Here is a 19,641-nt window from a genome sequence, read left to right as displayed (position 1 = left end):
AAAATGTCACTTGCCGGAGTTTGACAGACTGGACCGAGTATCTCGCTGCTTCAAATACAGACGTGTTATTTTTATTCCACTCGTATTCAGGATTAGGATGTAACCCGAACAGCCAATCGGAGCGCAGAAATGGGTCGGTGTTAACCAATCACAGCGCTGGAGGCGGGATTCATCGGAATATTGGGTAGAGATGTAAATAACCGCTCTCGTATTCAAGATTGTGATTGGGTAACTCTGATGTGACGTGGGAAGCATGGAGGATTTAGATTGGCTAGTTTTGCACTGATGGTGAAACACACAGGATTGTGATTGGATGCATTTTTTTTATTTATCTTGCGAGCAGGTTGTTATCGGTTAAGTTCACAGAGTGGCGCAGGAATGACGTTTCTGTACCGAAATGGAAGTTAGCATCACACTGGTTCCCTCGACAAAAACCTAATAGGATTTTCCCATAGGTTTTTGGATTATCGCCAAAAAAATGAGCTCTGTGATCAACACGAACATGTTTTGTCCAAGATAATTTTCACAAATGAACATAACTTTTATGAAGTTTGAAGCCTAAATAAAATCTCCATAAATACAACGCTAACCGTATGCTATAAACGAACTACACCACAGTCGCGCGACCTCAACGTCACCATCACCCGGCTTTCGACAACTTTTCCAAACTTGATTTAAAAACATTTTCCATAATACAGATTTACTCTGTGGATGAATCTTCAACCTCAAATTTTTGGAATTGTGCACAACAAACCTGAACCAGTTTATCTGCAAAGTTTTTCCTGTTCGGCGTGATGACGTTTAATGTCCCCGACAACGTCTGTAGTCCCATGTAGCAACCGCCTTTTCCAAATACACGTAAAAGCTTTAAAAAAAAATCACGAGTAGGGTATTACTGGTGTATTTTATGTGGTAGAATAAAACGTGAAAATATTTTTAGCTTGTGTTCACCACTTCAGGCTTTTGACTTCGGGGACGATGGAACCGGAAGTATTAGTATGCTAACTCGTTTCCGGGTTTTGGCTTTACAAAATTACGTCATCCCTGCGCTACTCTACACAAACAGGACTTCACAATTTTAATTTATTTTGTTATATTTATTTATTTATTTATTTATTTATTTTAATTAATGAAGATGAAACATTTTCAAACAACATTGCAAAACATCCTCACAACAAAGAGTGTAAAGTCCACGAACCAGGCACCATAGCACCAAGAAAGAAGAGGAAGAAGACCTTTTTCCTCCCCTTAACCATAGGGGTCTTCTAAATAATAATAATAATAATAATAATAATAATAATAATAATAATAATAATAATAATAATAATTCATGAAACAAGGATTTAACTTTTTCTGTTGCAGTTTTTTCTTTTTCATTATTTTGAGTGATTCTAAGTAAATAAATCATTCTTTTTTGAAAGATGTAAACCAGGACTTCATATATTTCAACTTGTGTACCAAAACTTTCCCAAAAGCAATAAATTCTTAACAAGTAGTTCAGCTTTTTTGTCTTCCATTAACATACCAAATACAATATGATTTTGTCTTATTTATTTGAAGTGTTTTGTGTCTAAGCGTTTAGATACGGTATGTCCTCCCGAAAAGTTTTAACAAAACTACACTCAGAGAATAGATGGTCAGATGTTTCTATATGCTCGTCACAAAAGATGCAGCTGTTACGGTCGAAATTAAACATCTTTCTTAACTAATCATTTGTAAGACACACATTATTTAAGACTTTAAAATAATTTTTTTTGGGGGAACAGGAAAGCCAGTGTAGTCTATCTGACACGTCCTACATTCAATTTCAGGAAATAAATCCAAAATTAAGTTTCTTTTACCTGATACAGGATGCAAAACTTCACCAAACACTTCTTTAATGAGCTGTTTGAGACGATGTTTCCAGAATTTCACATCCATGTATGACGAGTGTAATGTTAAGGCAGTTGTAGAATTGAACATTTTTCACCATTATTAAAAGTACTAGTGAAATGGCTTTAACTATACTGGGCAGCATTATTTAATACCTCTACTGATTTCAAAAGCTGTGAGGATCCTTGTAATCAAGAAATGCAACCATTTGCGTTATAATATAGTTTCAATAATCTAGCGTAAGTGCTGTAACCATAAACTGATGCTCTGTTGTATCAGGAGCTTCGTGAAAGTCAAGAAACAGAACAAACCCATCGTCTGCAACCTCACCACTAACAACAGGAAGATATTGTACTAAACGGATATTATGATGTATTGATCTCAGTCTCATAAAGCCAGATTGTGTCTCACTGATTACCTGTGTCGGACCTTTTTCTTTAAATGAGAAGCATAGATATGAGTCTACATTTTATGTATTATGTATATATGTGTTTAACAGAGTTATAGGGTGATTATTTTCTAATGTTTCATTTTTTTTCTGGCTTAAAAAGTGTGAACAATAAAGTTCTCATAAGGAGCTCCAGAAATATCTGTAAAAGTTGGCAGATTGTATTTCAAGCCCAAGAGATTTGTCAATTTTTCAAAGGCAGTTAACTGCGTGGTTCAATTCTTTAATGGTAAAATCTGCTCCACATTTATCTCTAAATTGTTTATTTATCTGAGGGATAAAAAGTTTGATTGAATCAAAACATAGTTTTCTCTCCCAGCTTGTCTCATATTAATGTTATTCAGCCTAGTTTGTTATAAGAGCAATTTTGATCCTTTATTTACAGCAAGCAGAAAATGACTTTCATAAGGTCCTCCTCTACTAACAAATGAGTTTTAAATAATTGCATATTAGTTACAAATCTTTAAAGAAGTTACATTTCAATCAAACTTTTTCCATGTATAAATAAGATTTCACAAAATGGTGAACTAATAATAAAAAAAATTCTTGATACTTCTTCCTGATTGAGCTGATGTTTTGGAGCATTGAAAACTTAGACCGCAGCGACATCTGGTGGTGTGTAGTAATTATTGGAGCCAGAAATCCGTGGCTGTTGGTTTAATAATTTTAATCCGTTATGATTCTGACAAAATTCTGTGCTTGAAATGTGTTTATTTATGTGAAAATATTAGGGATGTGATTGTGCTACAATAAAACTTTCAAATATCATGCTCCACTGTAATTTTTTTATTTATTTTTATCACTGCAAATAGTATGAAAATGTATAAGCTACAAACAAGGTACAGGAATTTTACAAATATTTCAAGTAAAAGCTTTAATATATTTTCAAATGATGAGAATATTATATTATTTAAGAAGTGTGTGCATAAGCAAACCTAAGAACAACGAGAAACTTAATGTAAAGAAAACAAAAAACATTTAGACCTTAAATGTTTAAGACCTGGTGAGATGCCTGGAAGACTTAAAAAATAAAAGAGTGTAGACATGATTGTGTAGTCAACAAGATCCTTATAGATCCTTAAATGAAACCATGTTAATGTCTGTGCAGAGGTTTGCGCGTCCTCCTTGTGTTTGTGTGTGCGGTTTCCTCCCACTGTCTAAAAACATGCCGGTTTACTATGTTAGATTGCCCCTGGGAGTGAATGTGTGTGAATGGTGCTCTGAGATGGACTGGCGTCCCATCTGAATTCTCCCACCTTGTGCCCAGTGTTGCTGGGATAGAGTCCGAATCCATGACGACGCTGACCAGGATAAAACAGTTACTGAAGATGAATTAATAAATAAATTAACCCTATACCATGCTGTATATAAGCCATAGTCCATATGTTTTCTTCTCTTCTTCTCTTTATGGAAAAGAGGATGTTATGTTCCAGCAAAGTGAGATTTGCACATACTTAAACACTGAATGCTAAGGGTGTCAGATGTAATCTATGCCATGCAACCACAGGATTGGTTCATGTCAGCGGTTCATGCACAATGCCTATTTCCAGCACTTGGTCTCACAGTGGAAGAAGCTGCACAATTCATCAGCATGAGGCTGGTTCACTACCACTCTGACAAGTGGCAGACATTATTAAGGACCGGCAGCAGGTGTAACAGCAATTCCCCTCCTCACATGTGCTTGAGTCCTTTAAGGTCCCTATTTACAAGATTCTGCAGGATGCTAAATTACAATCATGTCACTTTATGACTTTGTTGCAAGGTCATACACACGCCTCTGACAAGTATTAGCAGTTTATAAAACCACAGTTGCATGCATAACTAGCGTTCTCATGGTACTTCAGAGCCACTGTGAGACACTCAGCATGTCAGGGGTACCACGAGACTGTGGTCAGGGCAGTGGAGACTGATGGGAAAATGGCTACTTCCTCTTTCTCAAAGTTAATGACAGTTTTGCCATGCACAGAGAATACTGTGTGATACTCCACACTCAACAAGCACACTATCATGCACCATTTAACATGCTATAAGGACCGTTTTCACAACAATTTCACCACAACTAGTTTAGAAACACACATTCAGTCCAGAGAGACTTTCCCACAACAGTCACAAACAAGAACTTCTAAGGCAGTCGTATTACGCAAAAGAGGGTGATGACAAAAGATTTCTAGAACATATAAGTGGTGTCTCAGTGGTTAAAGTCTCTGGGTTACTGATCAGAAGGTCAGGAGTTCAAGCCGCAGCACTGCCAAGCTACCATTGTTAGACTCTTGGGCGAGGCCCTTAACCTTCAATTGATCAGCTGTTTAAATGAGATAAATGTAAGTCGCTCTGGATAAGGGCGTCTGCTAAATGTCATAAATGTAAATAAAAAAAACAAATTATACAAAATAATAAATGATAATAAATGACACAAACATTAAAAATAGAATTTGCAGGATTATCCATCAGCACACAAATATGATTAAATCTGCTATTTATGGTCAAATAAAAAAAAGTCACAGTAACATGTTTATCATGCTTCCCATGGTGTGTATTTAATATACTGCATGTATTCAGTATTATTCTAGATATTTACTGTGGATTAGATTGTTAGAATGCTGGCATATTCAGTTTTGTCTCCAGCGTTGATCTGGACCCGTGCTGCTCCGGCTGTGTTCACGTGGGTTACAGTAGAGTAAGTAACACCAGGTTCAATCTGTGGAAAGACAGAACATGGAAATTATACATATAACACACACACTCACACACACACACACACACACACCAGTTTCGAGTGCTTTTATACATCTGAGTTGAGGGTTAAGGGCCTTGCTCATGGGTCCAGCAGCAGAGCTGGGATTTAAACTCACAACCTTCCAAGGAGAGGTCCAATGACGCAACCATTGAGCTAAACACTGCCCATGTGGTTCTGATAGAAGCAGCAGAAGATATTTTCCTATAACTCACTGTTCAGTGAAAGCATGTGTGTTTCATGTGTGTTACCTGCAGTGTATCACAAATACAACTAAATCTCTAAAGGTAGAAACAAATCTGCTATAACTGTTACTGTAGAAGCCATGCAGAATTAAATGGAGATTAAATTTAGAATACAGTAGGATTCTGATGGACGAGGAGAATTTGATGAAATTTTGTAGTTCCTTTTCAGTCATTTATCTTCTGATTCAAAGACTTAAAGATAATAATAAAAATGCAGCTGAGCTCAGGCCTGCATGTACACTAACCTGATCCTTCTGCTTTCTCTTACAGTCCGGACGTCCTTCAGTAATCACGTTCTCTCCACATCTTCCTCCTAAAGAGAAAAGACCTCAGAAATCACACCTCTAGTGGAAACTACACCATTTCATTTTCCTTATCCAGAGACACTTACAGAAGTGCTGCTGCTTCTACAGGTTTCAGTTCATCAATCTCAGAATCTGTTGTGTGTGTGTGTGTGTGTGTGTGTGTGTGTGTGTGTGTGTGTGTGTGTCTGTGTGTGTGTGTCGTACCTTTGCGTTTCCAACAAATAAATGCCACTACTCCGGGTATCACCAGCAGTAAAACCACCAGAATGCCGAAAACTGTGTAATAAAACACAACAAAATATTAATAAATGTAATAATATAGATGTGTTTTTTCCATTGCTGATGAAAAGTTTTGGCACCTAGAGGGAGGCTGCTGTGTGTTTGCTGTTTATCTTGTTCCAGTGTTGTTGAGGATGATGCAGGTGGAGAGTTTGTTGGTTTACTCTGAGGTGGTTCTGATGGAGGTGTTGTGTCTGTTCTCGAGTGTGTTGAAGTTTCTCTTCTTCCTACAGAAAAGACAAAACTTATTAAAACTAATGACTGTTTTTATCACTGTTAGTAATATGGCACATGACACTGGAGTGAAGCATGCTCACAGTCATTAATGAAAACATGTACTGTATTAATAAGAATGAATGATTATTAATGAATATGGAAATTAAATTATTCAATTAAATTTCCATATTATTAGTTCATATGGAAAATACGTTTTGGGATAATTTGAGAATTGGTACATGCAACAAGCAGATAATTGTTTGTTTGTTTATTCGTAATGCAGGAAGTGAAGATGGTCACTGACAGAGAGACAGCAGAAAAAGGTGTGAAATTCACACGCATCTATTTACAGCTAAGACCAGAATGAAGACGTGACAGTCACAAGTTACAGGAAAAGAACTTTTCTATTACACTTTATATGATTCAAAGTCAAATTAATTTATATAGCACATTTAAAACAACACAAATGTTGAACTACGTGCTGCAGATCATGCATAATAAGGAATACATTAAAATAGAACATAAAATATCATTAACATAAATATATAAATAAATAATTACTATAAGAAAACAAACCAGATATAACTAAGACCAGAGAATAAGCAGCTAGACAGGGCAGATTATAGATAAGCCTGCGTGAAGAAATAAGTTTAATATAAAGGGCGATTTAAATAAATTTATTGTAGGGGAAGATCTGGTAGAGAGGGGCAAGCTATTCCAAAGCCTCGGTGCCATTACAGAAAAGGCCCTATCGCCTTTGGTTTGTAATCGTGAGTTTGGAATGGTCAGTAACAACTGAGAGGAGGATCTGAGCGAACGTGTGGAAGAGCGAAAGCTGAGGAGATCTGAAATATATATGGGGCGAGACCATGCAAGACTTTAAAAACAAACAATAGGATCTTGAAATCAATTCTGTCCAGAAGCCCAGATTTCAGCTAAGACTTTCTAGCCCCAAAAGCCCCAAAAGTGTGCGTTCGCTAAGAGCTCATGCATCGGCTCGCGCTTCGGGTTTCCTAACACGCTCCGTGCTACAGCGCTAGCTTGAGGGGAAGTCATGACAATATGAGTTATTATAGATCCAGACATTGTCAGAGATATAATTCAGTAAATAAATGTAATAAAAGATGTGTTGTTTCATTGCTGATTAAAAATTTTGGCACCGAAAGCCTTGCTGCTGTGTTTGCTGTTTATCTTGTTCCAGGTTGTTGAGGATGAGGCAGGTGGAGAGTTTGTTGTTTTACTCTGAGGCGGTTCTGATGGAGGTGTTGTGTCTGTTTTCCTGGAGCTTGTTGAAGTTTCTTTTTTTTCTATTGGAAACATTGTTAATGTACAACGATACCCTTTTTAAATTCCACCCCACCTACCCACGGTCCATGTAATCTCCCCACACACACACAGTGGGGGGAAAGAAGTCTTGAACGTTTTCAGTAAATATATTTCCAATGAGGCGATTCACATGAAATTTTCACCAGACATCATTATTAACTCAAGAAATTCAGAAATATAAAGAAATCCAAACATAAATCCAAGTCCATAAATAAAGTTATGTGTAATAAAGTGGAATGATGCAGGAAAAAAGTATTGAACACGCTAACTGAAATGGATTTAATACTTAGTGGACGCTTCAAGACGCTTCCTGTATGCAGAAATTAATGGGTCGCAGTATTCAGGTGTGATTTTTGTCCCATTCTTCTAAACATATTGTCTTTAAATCTTGTTCAACTGGATTCGAGTCAGGTGATTGACTGGGCCATTCTAACACCTTGTTTTGTTTTCACTGAAACCAATTGAGAGTTTCCTTTGCTGTATGCTTTGGATCGTTGTCCTGCTGAAAGCTCCACCCACGTCTCATCTTCATCATTCTGCTCAAGAATCTCCCGGTAAAGGGCTCCATTCATCGTTCCTTCAATTATATGAAGTCTGCCAGTACCATGCGATGAAAAACAGCCCACACCATGATGCTTCCACCTCCAAACTTCACTGTTGGTGTAGTGTTTTTAGGGTGATGTGCAGTGCCATTTCCTCTCCAAACATGGTGTGTAGTATGACAGCCAAAAAGTACATTTTTGCTCTCGTCTGACCAGATTACACTCTCCCAGTATTTCATAGGCTTGTCCAAATGAGTTGTAGCAAACTTTAACCAAGCTTCAACATGCCTTTTCTTCAGTAATGGTGTCTTGTGGTGTCTTGTGGCATGGCCTATTGTTTTCTCTGTGACGATGGTACCTGCTGCTGCCAAGTGTTTCTGGAGCTCTTTCCGAGTGGTTCTTGGCTCTTGGGCTACTCTTCTGTCGATTCTTCTGGTCAGAAACCTTGTGAGGAGCTCCTGTGCATGGCCGGTTGATGACGGAGTGATGCTGCTTCCACTTGTGGATAATGGCCCCTATGGTGCTTACTGAAAGACTCAGAAGTTTTGAAATATGTCTGTATCTGTTTCCATCAATATGTTTTGCAACAATAAGGTTGTGAAGGTCTGGGGAGAGCTCTATTTTTGTTACATTTATGTTGCCATTGGTTTGTGAAGATTTAAATATTAATTTAACAGTTCAGTGTTGAGAATTGCAATTTCAAATATTTTTTCAATTTAATTACTTTCTGGACTCAGCCGGACTCGACTCAGACCCGGCCATTGAGGACTCGGACTTAAGTCTAGCTCGGCTCCTTTTGGACTTGGACTCGATTGGTTAAGGACTTGGTCTCAACTCGAACTTGACAAAAGTGGACTCGACCCAACACTACTGTGCACCAACTTGGTCATAAAGATATCTAAACGGAAAGCTAGAACTTTAGCATAGAAGTTGATGTCACTATTTAAAAGAGACAATGGTCTGTGATTCCAACATTGAGTCAATTCCTTGTCAGGCTTAGGTAGCAGAGTAATAATGACCATACTAGCACTATAATTGAAAGAACTCTCTCGAATAGAGTGATTCCCCTTCTTCATGGCTATAAGAGCTACCTTTAATTCTTCTAATGAAATTGGAACATTCAGAAGTGCACATTCTATCTATCATCATCAGATAGATATGGAAGAGTGAGAGCCTGAAGAAAGTCATCACATGCCATCTCACAAAAAGGCAAATCAGATTGACATAATTTCTAATAAGAAGATTTAAATTCTGTATTCATTCCTTTGGGTTCACTTATCAAGCCATTGGGAGTTTGAATTGCCATAATATTTGAATATTTTTCACTGTTCTTCAGCCTAAGAGCTAGGAGATGACTTGTCTTAGCTCCATTGAAGTAATAGATTCTCCTCATTTTTTGCATCAGAAACTCAGCTCTATGGTGTAACAAAGAATTGAGTTCAAAGGCAGATTTAGTGATTTAGGGACCCTAGGCAAAATGTAGAAATGGGGCCCTCATTTCAGTGTTTTAACATCGACATTTACATTTTCAGCACATGTTGTTATTCAGCATTAATAGCAATAATCAGGGGTGAACTGGGACCAAAAAGTGGCCCTGGAGTTTCTGGCCCTTAGCGGACCACCACACCCGGCCCACAACATGCCACATCATAACACCCCGGTTCATTGATGGTTAGACCAATTTTTAACACCACTTACTAGCATAAAAATATAACAATACAGAAACATAAATGCTATTTAAGCATATTTATATGAAGTAGCACTGAACAGATATCAAGTCATATTTGTAAAATAGGCAAACAGAAACAGAAGAACAGTGTGACAAAGAATATAAAACAATCAAGACAGCATGTTAGCTAGTCAGGGGGCATCATCTGGGTGCAGTGTAGGAGAGCTGCCCCACTCAGCTGTACAACTCCTCAATCAGGACTGAACCTTTTTATTTTAGCACTAACATGAATCCACATCTCATCATTTAACCCCCAAAATAGACCACTACTACTATCACTACTATAATATAACATAATAATAATAATAATAATAATAATAATAATAATAATAATAATAATAATAATGCATTTTATTTTCTAATATTAACATTATGAAATTAATCTTGATATTAGGCCTATATTAATAAATAAGTCTATTTCACTATGACCACTAACCAAGAGCAAGCAATAAGTTGCTGTATGCTACAGTAGGACAGCAGCTTATTCAAATATTCTTATTTTTTCTAAATTGTGGTAATATTTAAACATATTTATTTGAAGTAGCACTGAACATGTATCCACATCTGAATGGCACACTATCATCATGTGACATTAAACTCACATATGATCATGTCTGCAGAGTTCAGCTTCATATGGAGAGAGAGAGAGAGAGAGAGAGAGAGAGAGAGAGAGAGAGAGAGGGAGAGAATGAACCCTGCTGCCTGTCCCAGCCTTGCTGTTCTTTGGCTGTAATGCTAGAGCCTTGTCTTCACACAAAAGGCACAATCTGTTAATTTAAAACACTTTACAGGCTTTGATAAAAACTTTTTGCTTTCCTCCCACTCTCTCCTTTTTTCAGCAGCGCTGCTTCACTTCATTTTTACTCTGTCTGTACACTACACGTGACGTCGCCGCTGTATGCACGAGCGTTGATACACTCATAAATTAAGCATTCTGATACCATTTCAGCGTATGGATTTTTAGAAAAACATAATTAGAGAAAAGTAAAAATAAAACTTTCTTAACTACAAGTTCATGCAGCGTTTTGGGGGACCTTGGTAGCAATTGCCAACGTTTGCCTAATGTTAAGTCGGCCTCTGACTGAGTTCTACATGTGTCACTATTATTTCTTTACTGGACATTCTCAGAATATGAACTCTGTTGAAGACACTCTAGCCTCTTTAATTTTGTCTCAAGAGTACATATTGCGTTTAATCTAGTTTTATTTAGGTGAGATGCAAATGAGGTAGAAGAATCCCTTCTGCAACGCTTTACAGCATCCCAGAGAAAACGAGGATTATCCCCTGAACCGGTATTCACCTCTATAAACCACAGTGTATTGTTAAAATGCAGCCTTGATCGGTACAGACACAAAAGAGATTTTAGCTGAGACTACACTGTGGTCAGATATAGAGGACATCATTACAACACTGTGTATTTCTGAATATGAAGCAGAAGATATGAGAATATAATCCAGTCTAGAGTAACTTTCATGTGTGTAAGAATAGAAGGTGTACTGCCTCATAGTGGGATGAAGAGTGCGATATACATCAATTACTCTAAAATCGGACATAAATCTACAGAGCAGTAGTCAATAAAGACTGTGTTAAATGATTATGCAATCAGGAGCGATCAAGGCATGCATCAGCTACTGTGTTCATATCAGCACCGATGATTAGGAAACAATCCCGGATTCGCAGTGAAGTTAAGTAGTTAAAACAGGAAAACAATTTCACTCAGAGTGTAAATCGAAATAAAAGTGAAATTCTGACCCGCTATATATGCTTTTATGAATGATACACTACCATCCTCACAGCTGTATCTTTCCAAGATGTTAAAAGAAAGCCTTCAACACGACAAATGAACCCCGAAATTTACTGTCTGATTAAGTCGATGCAGCAACATAATAAAATTTATTAGAGAACCTCTGGACGTCTGATTTCCTCAAACGCGACTCTTGATTAAGTGCCAGGTCAACGTGCTGTCTATGCAAATAATTAAGACAGGCAGCTCACTTAATGAGACCATTCAATCTGTTCACATTCCAGATAATTATATGAGGAGTTTCTGTTGCCATATGTTATGACTGCAAAAGTAATATAGCAGCAGGGGGGAAAACATCCAAACTCCGCACATACAGGGCGGGAATCGAACCCCCAACCTTGGAGGTGTGAGGTAAATGTCCTAACCACTAAACCACCCACTGTTAACATATTAATAACAAATACAAAGAATAGTTTGTCAAACAGGCCATCGGTATATGGCTAATAACATTTTCCTTCACACTAACAACTGACCTGATGTCTCCATAAAAACATCCAAATTAGTATTATAACCCCAATTCCAAAAAAGTTGTGACGCTGTGTAAAATGTAAATAAAAACAGAATGCAATGATTTGCAAATCTCATAAACCCATATGTTATTCACAATAGAAGATAGAAAACATATTAAATGTTTAAACTGAGGAAATGTACCGTTTTAAGGAAAAAATAAGGTCATTTTGAATTTGATGGCCGCAACACGTCTCAAAAAAGTTGGTACGGGGGAAACTAAAGGCTGGAAAAGTAAGTGTTACTAAAAAGAAACAGCTGGAGGAACATTTTGCAACTAATTAGGTTAATTGACAACAGGTCAGGAACATGATTGGGAATAAAAAGAGTATCCTAGAGAGGCAGAGTCTCTCAGAAGTAAAGATGGGATGGAATCTGGATGGAAGCCTATGTTGCTCTAAAACCTGTATATACCTTTCAGCATTGATGGTGGCTTTCCAGATGTGCAAGCTGCCCATTCCATAGGCACTAATGCACCCCCATACTATCAGAGGTGCAGACTTTTGAACCGAGTGCTTATAAAAAGCTGGATGGTCCCTCTCCTATTTAGTCCTCTTTAGTTTAGAGGACATGGTGTCCATGGTTTCCAAAAAGAATTTCAAATCTCGATTCACCTGAGGGACGAAGATCACAGGCATGCAATATTGACTTTCACCCTTGTCCCTTGCGCACAGAGATTTCTCCAGATTCTCAGAATCTTTTGATGATATTATGTACTGTAGATGATGAGATATTCATAGTCTTCACAATTTTACATTGAGGAACATTATTGTGAAATTGTTCCACAAATTGTAGACGCAGTTTTTCGCACACAGAGGTGAACCTCTGCACATCTTTACTTCTGAAAGACTCGGAAAGACTCTGCCTCTCTAATATACTCTTAATATACCCAATCATGCCCCTGTCCCTACTTTTTTGAGATGAGTTGTGGCCATCAAATGAAAAATTACCTTATTTTTTTTCTTAAAATGGTAACAGCTGGACAACTCCTTCTGAATGTTATCTAATCTGTCTTGCAGGGTTTTAAACTGTGCTTCAGTAAACAACTGTAACTTCTCCATAGCTGAAGCAATCATGGCGGTGAGAGACTCCCCCATCTTGTCCGCTTCATGTGTTTGTTCGAGTAGTGTCTGCCTGCCGGCGATCTTTCCCTGACGTGAACTCATAATCTAATAGCCAAATACCAAATAGTTAAAGAACAACCAAAAATAGTCAGGCTTGTTCACAGCCATTGATGAAAAAATTTACCTTCAACAGATACATTTTCTCTTCTTTAAAAATAAAGGTAAAACATTATTAAGATATTATTAAAATGTATTCCAATAAGTGTCAGCTGATATAAAGACTGCATTTCTCAATGTAAATGTCAAATTGAGAGAAGACCTTGTGTAGTGATATAGATTTCTGTTGAGGTAAGGTTGTGTAATGACTTACTTTAGATCATTAGAACAACTCAGTTTGTAGCTCAGTCTCCTTCTGGTCTGTCTGTGTCACATAACGGTAATGCGGTGGCTAATAGTTATATGCATGAGGGTAAAATTGTGTAGAAATGGACAAAGGTGACATTTCTGTAACGTGTCTCAAACGTGGAAATTGGTCTAAACGGTGACATGAAAACTGTTTTATGTTACACAGTGAAGGATTTGATGGTGACCATCACTGCACTGTAAAACAGAGTTATGTATTATTTCTCTGATTTTAAATTAGAATGAGATTGATTTTAATGTCATGTCACATTATCATATAAATTCTATGTATCAGATACAAACTTTTTGATAAAAACAACAAACAACTTTTGAAACATAATCGTTTATGAAAGCTTATGCCAGTTGTAATGAAGGAATTATACTGGTGTAATGTAGCTCTATAAACACTACAGTGTTACCAAAATAAATCACAGATTAAACTGGGAAATATGTCAAATCCAATCAGATACCAATCCAAAGTTTTAGGCCAGTCTGATATCCATAATCAGTATTTACTATTATTTATAATATGATTTATATTTTGTTACAATATGACTCGTTAGAGTAAAATCCTCAGTTATGGTAAATGGAGAAGACATTTTGTTACATATTTAACTATAATTCATTTGAACACTGATCAAGTCTGTTTTCACTGAATATCAACTTTTATTGTGTATTTAAATACTTTACCTTTAACATGAAGCTTGATGTCTCTGTGGTCCTTCTCAGTGCTGCACCTGTAGTCTGCCGCATCCTCTTTTCTCAGGTCAGATATGAGCAGAGACAGATTAGCAGGAGAAATGTGATTAAACAGCTGATGTCTGCCACTGTAGTGTTCATCATTTAACACTACTGTCGCAGGTCCTGTTCTGTAGGTCCACCAGGTGAATATCTGAGGTTTGGTGTGCAGGTCAGAGCAGGAGCAGGGGAACAGCACTGAACCACCTGTGTGTCCTGTGATTTCTGTCTGTTTATCACCAGAGAGCGCACAGCCTACAGAAACAAACATACAAAAACTCACAATCTACAGAATACAATATGAAGTACAACATTTCAAAATGAAATTTTAAGAAAAATACTTCAATACATTTAATTCCAAAATCTTGAACGTACTACACGGCAAAACGCAGATCAGGAAAGTGAACTGAATTAGTCATGTAAAGTGGGCGGGGTTAACAGACTGAGGTAAATTCGTTGCCGTTAGCTTGGCCGGCTAAGGCATGATGGAGATCACAAAAAGGTTTCAAACGCTGTGACAACTGTTTTCTTGTTTAAACCTTCAACAAGTTAACAATTTATTCGGGTATTGTTAAACAAGTCCTGTTTAACCAATGTTTAATATTTAAAAAGAGCCGACGCGCTGTCTTCCGCCATTTTTTTCTGAGCTCGTCCGCACCAGTCCTGTTGCATTATGGGATTTTTGACTCGCGTAGTGTCCATCGGTTGCACGCTGCAAAATCTCACCGGAAGCAGTACACCATCCGGGTATTTCTCTCCTACTGAGAATTCGGACATCACTACTACCCCTCTGGTGTACTGCTGTTCGCCTACTGTGTAGTAGGTAGTACACCATTTCAGACGCAGCCAGCGTGTTACAACACACAATGTGCAGATTTCTTTAAACTGATCAGTTTCCAGTTTTAACAATTACTTATACACATCTTGTATAAGTATACACAATTACTTATCAATACTATGTTCGCTTCTTTAAAACTTTTTTTTTTTTTTAAATATGAACACAGTACTGACAAATGCATTTAACTAGTATTTAAAAATAACAGTAAATAAGGTGTAATGTAGGAAGTGAAGATGGTCACTGACAGAGAGACAGCATAAAAAAAGCAGGTGACTGTGACATCTATTCAAGCCTTTATTAATGTTTATGTCAGTTGTAATGAAGGGATTATACAGGTATATGAGAAATATGTCAAATCCAATACCAGTCCAAAGTACATTTATATTTATTCGTTTAGCAGATGCTTTTATCCAAAGCGAATTACACATGAGGAAATAAAAAGTAAAGCGATATATCAAGCAGAGAACAATGCAAGTAGTGCTACCATACAGCATTAATAACTGAGTTTTAGAGAAGTAAAGTATGCAGAGTAGAAGTGTAAGAGCCAGAGTAAGGTGTTTAAAAATAAATAAATAAAATAAAGTACTATAACGATCAAAACACTTCCTACAAGCATACACACCTCAAAACCTCAAAACTCATTCTACCAGATCACTAGTAAAGTCTCTCTCTCTCTCTCTCTCTCTCTCTCTCTCTCTCTCTCTCTCTGGTGCATGCTGGGAGTTTGTGAGCGAGCGTGGCGTGTGAGCGTGGTGTGAGAGCGAATGAACTTTTTTTCTATCTTTATATAGATATATTTCTTTCTTTACAATCTGGAATTTCAGAGCACAGTCACTGGGTGAGTGTGTGATAGTATTATCAAGGAAGCGGTGTTATTAGTTGCTGTTTTTTTTGCTGCGGGGAGTGTTTGATCTCGTGGCGGGGTGTAGGGATGGCGGCTCACCTGAGCGGTGGAGCCCGGCCTCTCTCACTCCGTCACGGGGTGCGGTGTGAGGTGAGCTCCGAGGTCTCGGTGGAGCAGGTGCTAATGGCGGTAGGGGAGCTTATTAAATGTGAAAACATTGTGGCGGCATCGAGAATGAACAAGGCCGTAGTGGTGTTCGTGAAGGAGAGGGAACTCGTGCACCAGCTGACTGAAAACGGAATAAAGGTAAGTGGAGAGCTTTATTCCGTCACTCCGCTGGGGGCTACAACAGTTAAAGTTACAGTCTCGAATATTCCGCCGTTCATCCCTAATGAGGAAATCGAGCGGGAGTTGTCTCGCTTCGGTAAAATAGTGAGCGGGGTGAGAACGGTTCCGTTAAACTGTAAATACCCCGCGCTGAAGCACGTGACCTCTTTCAGGCGCACAGTGCTCATGTTTCTGAATGAACCCACGCTGGATATTTCATTCAGAGTATGGCATGAGGGAAAGTCATACATGCTGTACGCCAACACAGGGAGTATGAGGTGCTTCGAATGCGGGGACATTGGGCACAAAAAGTTTGCGTGTCCACATAAAAAACAAGTCGGAGAGGAAGCGGGGCCGAGCGGAGTCAGGGTGGAGAAGCAGGTTAATGTGAGCAGTGTAGACCAGTCAGAGACTGCTGGAGGACAGGACACTGACCAAACCACTGTGGGGGGAAATGGACCTGATAGACCTGAGCAAAAAGGGGAAAACCTAAGAGAGGGGTCAGACGAGCTGACTCCTGGAGGGAGAGGCGCAGAGGTAGGAAGAACTCAGGAATTTATAGCGCAGGAAAAAAAACGGAGCAGAATAGGGGGGTCAAACAGCACCAGGGGTGCGGCAGTAGAAGGGGGGTCAGATAGCACTGGGGGTGCAGCTGTGGAGGGGGGGTCAGATAGCACCGGGGGCACAGTAGTAGAGGGGGGGTCGGGCAGCACCGGGGGTGCAGCAGTGCGGGGGGGGTCACCTAGTACGGGGGGTGTAGTAGTGGAAGGGGGGCTAGACGGAAAACGGGGCACAGCAGTAAGGGGGGGGTCAGATAGTATGGGGGGTGTAGAAGGGGGGGGGTCAGAAAGCATGGATATAGCAGACAGTAGTGAGAAGTCAGTAAGTCTGCAAGCAGAGCAGGAGAAGGAAGTGGAAGAGGAGGAATTCCAGGACAACTTCTCCGATATCTCAGACATTAGTGGGTCGCAGTTGGGGGAGGATCAAGAGCTCTATTCACTAACTGAAATTGTGGGATTTCTGGATGATACATTTGGTAAACAGGTTGAGATCAAGGAGTTTTTTTCAGACACTGAAAAATTTATTGCTTCAGTAGTAAAGCTACAACGCACAGCAAGTTTCAAGGAGCTAGACCAAAGGAAGAGATACCGTTTAAAAAATCATCTAGCTAGATTACGGAACCCTTCGGCCAAAAGAAAGAAAAAAATGAAGGCGTTACACTGGGTGTTTTTCTTTTTCTGCACTGCTGTTTTTTCTGTCTTCTTTTCTTTCTCTTTAATCCCTCCAATGGAGATATTAAAAATAGGCTCCTTAAACATCAATGGTGGTAGGGATAGGAACAAGAGAGCAGCAGTTGGAGAACTGATAAAACAAAAGAACATGGATATCATTTTTTTACAAGAGACTCATAGTAATCCGGAAAATGAGATAGAGTGGGCAATGTGGTGGGAAGGGAAAATCTTCCAGAGCAATGGAACAAGAGTTAGTGCTGGGGTAGCAATACTTTTTAACAGAGCATTGGGGGACACCAACACACGCATGATAGAACTGGAGCAGGGCAGGGTTTTAATGGTGCAGGCGGAAATAAAGGGAATAGAGTGCGTTTTTATAAATGTTTATGCCCCCAACAACGGCAGTGAGAGAGCACAACTTTTTAACAAATTAAAAAATGCAATACAGCAAAGTGGAAGAAATCCCTTAGTAATATTGGGAGGGGATTGGAACTGCACCATAGATTTTACCCTAGACAGGATCGGGGAGGAACCACACCCACAGTCTGCTAAGGCACTTGAGGGGCTTATCAGACAGTGTGGCTTGGTTGACGTGTGGAGGGAGAGAAACCAGGGAATCAGAAAATATACTTGGGTTAAAATTACTAATATGAGGATCACTGCAGCACGATTGGACAGGTTCTACATCACCAGAACAAATAGAAATAATATCTATAAAGCAGTCATGAGCCCCTCTGGTTTTTCAGATCACCATTTAATTACTCTAGATCTACTGATGCCTGTCACAAAGAAGTGTAAATCATATTGGCATTTCAATACAAAACTGCTTCAGGACGAGGGTTTCTGCGGAAATTTTAAGGCTTTTTGGGGTGAGTGGAAAAAAACAAAAGAAGATTTTAACAGTTTGGTCTCCTGGTGGGAGGTGGGAAAAACACAAATTAAAGTATTTTGTCAGAAATACACAGCACATTCAATAGAGACAAAAAAAGGCCAAATACAAGAACTCGAGGCGGAGATAATTTTAACAGAAAGTGAAATAATTGGTAGAAATGACCCAAACATGAGCAGCTTGCTGGAGGGAAAGAGAAAGTCTTTAAGCTCCTTCCTCCATGAAAAGGCCAAAACAGCACTAATAAGATCCCGTTTTTCAAATATCAAGGACATGGACGCTCCCAGTGCCTTCTTTTTTAATCTCTCTAGGAAGGTGAAACCACAAAATCAGATGCTGTACCTTAGAAAAGCGGATGGAACTATAACAAAAGAGGCGGCTGAAATGAGGAGAGAAGCTACAGTCTTTTATACCGACCTCTACCGTGCTGAGACTTGTGATCCATCCTGCAGGGAGGAGCTGTTCAGGGAGCTGCCTAAACTGACTTTCGAGCAAAGCAGTATGCTGGACGCAAACCTCGAAATGCAGGAAATGACCACTGCTGTTCAGCAGCTCGCACAGGGAAGAGCACCTGGAATAGATGGAATACCAAACGAGCTGTACAAGCATTTTTGGGGACTCCTAGGTGCAGACCTGCTGGACGTCTTCAAGTGTTCGTTCACCACAGGAAGGTTACCAGTGAGCTGCACAAGAGCGGCCTTGACTTTGCTGCCAAAAAAAGGAGACCTGGGACTCCTGAGGAATTGGAGACCCGTGGCACTTCTTTGTAGTGACTATAAAATCTTATCAAAATGCCTGGCTAACAGACTAAAACAGTGCATGCACACAATTGTACACAGAAATCAATCATACTGCATACCGGCCCGCACAATAATGGACAACATTTTTGTTGTTAGAGACGTTATAGAGCTTTGTAAACGGAACTCTTGGGATTTAGGTCTTCTTTCGTTAGATCAAGAAAAAGCTTTTGATAAGGTTGATCATGAATACCTTTTTCAGGCACTTGAAGCCTTTGGTGTGGGGAGAAATTTTTTACTGTGGATGAAAATGTTTTATTCTGAGGCTTTTTTTACACTCAAGGTTGGAGGGGGTCTTAGCTGCCCAGTTAAAATGGGAAGAGGAATTAGACAGGGGTGCCCGTTATCGGGCCAGCTTTACAGCCTGGCTATAGAACCGCTGCTATGTCGCCTTAGAGCAGAACTACGGGGACTGTCCGTGAGCGGAGCGCAGGAAAAGCTGGTCCTGTCTGCATACGCAGATGACGTGACAGTTTTTATAAAAGATCAGGATGATATACAAA

The 19,641-nt window shown here is 39.0% G+C and overlaps 1 protein-coding gene and 1 long non-coding RNA gene across 17 annotated transcripts in view; both read right to left on the bottom strand.

Moving 5' to 3' along the window:
• Positions 1 to 19,641, bottom strand: part of LOC108261631 (transcriptional protein SWT1) — a 132,682-nt gene that overhangs the window by 43,915 nt on the left and 69,126 nt on the right. For 9 of the 16 annotated variants that reach the window (XR_008398078.1, XR_008398080.1, XR_008398079.1 and 6 more), the window contains exon 1: positions 755 to 945. The exons of 2 other annotated variants lie outside the window; for them this stretch is intronic. Coding sequence is in view for 7 of the 14 variants with exons in the window: in XM_053686727.1 (XP_053542702.1) it covers positions 755 to 832 (78 nt within the window). In the remaining 7 variants the exon portion in view is untranslated. 5 more of the 16 variants (XM_053686707.1, XM_053686749.1, XM_053686715.1 and 2 more) reach the window with 5 other exon arrangements.
• On the bottom strand, positions 2,079 to 6,431 carry LOC128635201 (uncharacterized). The gene is made up of 4 exons (XR_008398116.1): positions 5,964 to 6,431; positions 5,809 to 5,880; positions 5,545 to 5,612; positions 2,079 to 5,018 (listed from the first exon to the last, which is right to left on the bottom strand). It is a non-coding gene; the product is annotated as an uncharacterized LOC128635201 (long non-coding RNA).

The sequence above is a fragment of the Ictalurus punctatus genome, chromosome 2 (assembly GCF_001660625.3).
Source record: "Ictalurus punctatus breed USDA103 chromosome 2, Coco_2.0, whole genome shotgun sequence".
Classification (NCBI taxonomy): domain Eukaryota; kingdom Metazoa; phylum Chordata; class Actinopteri; order Siluriformes; family Ictaluridae; genus Ictalurus; species Ictalurus punctatus.
Note: the sequence above shows the minus strand (reverse complement) of the source record. Positions and strands in the feature narration are given on the sequence as shown.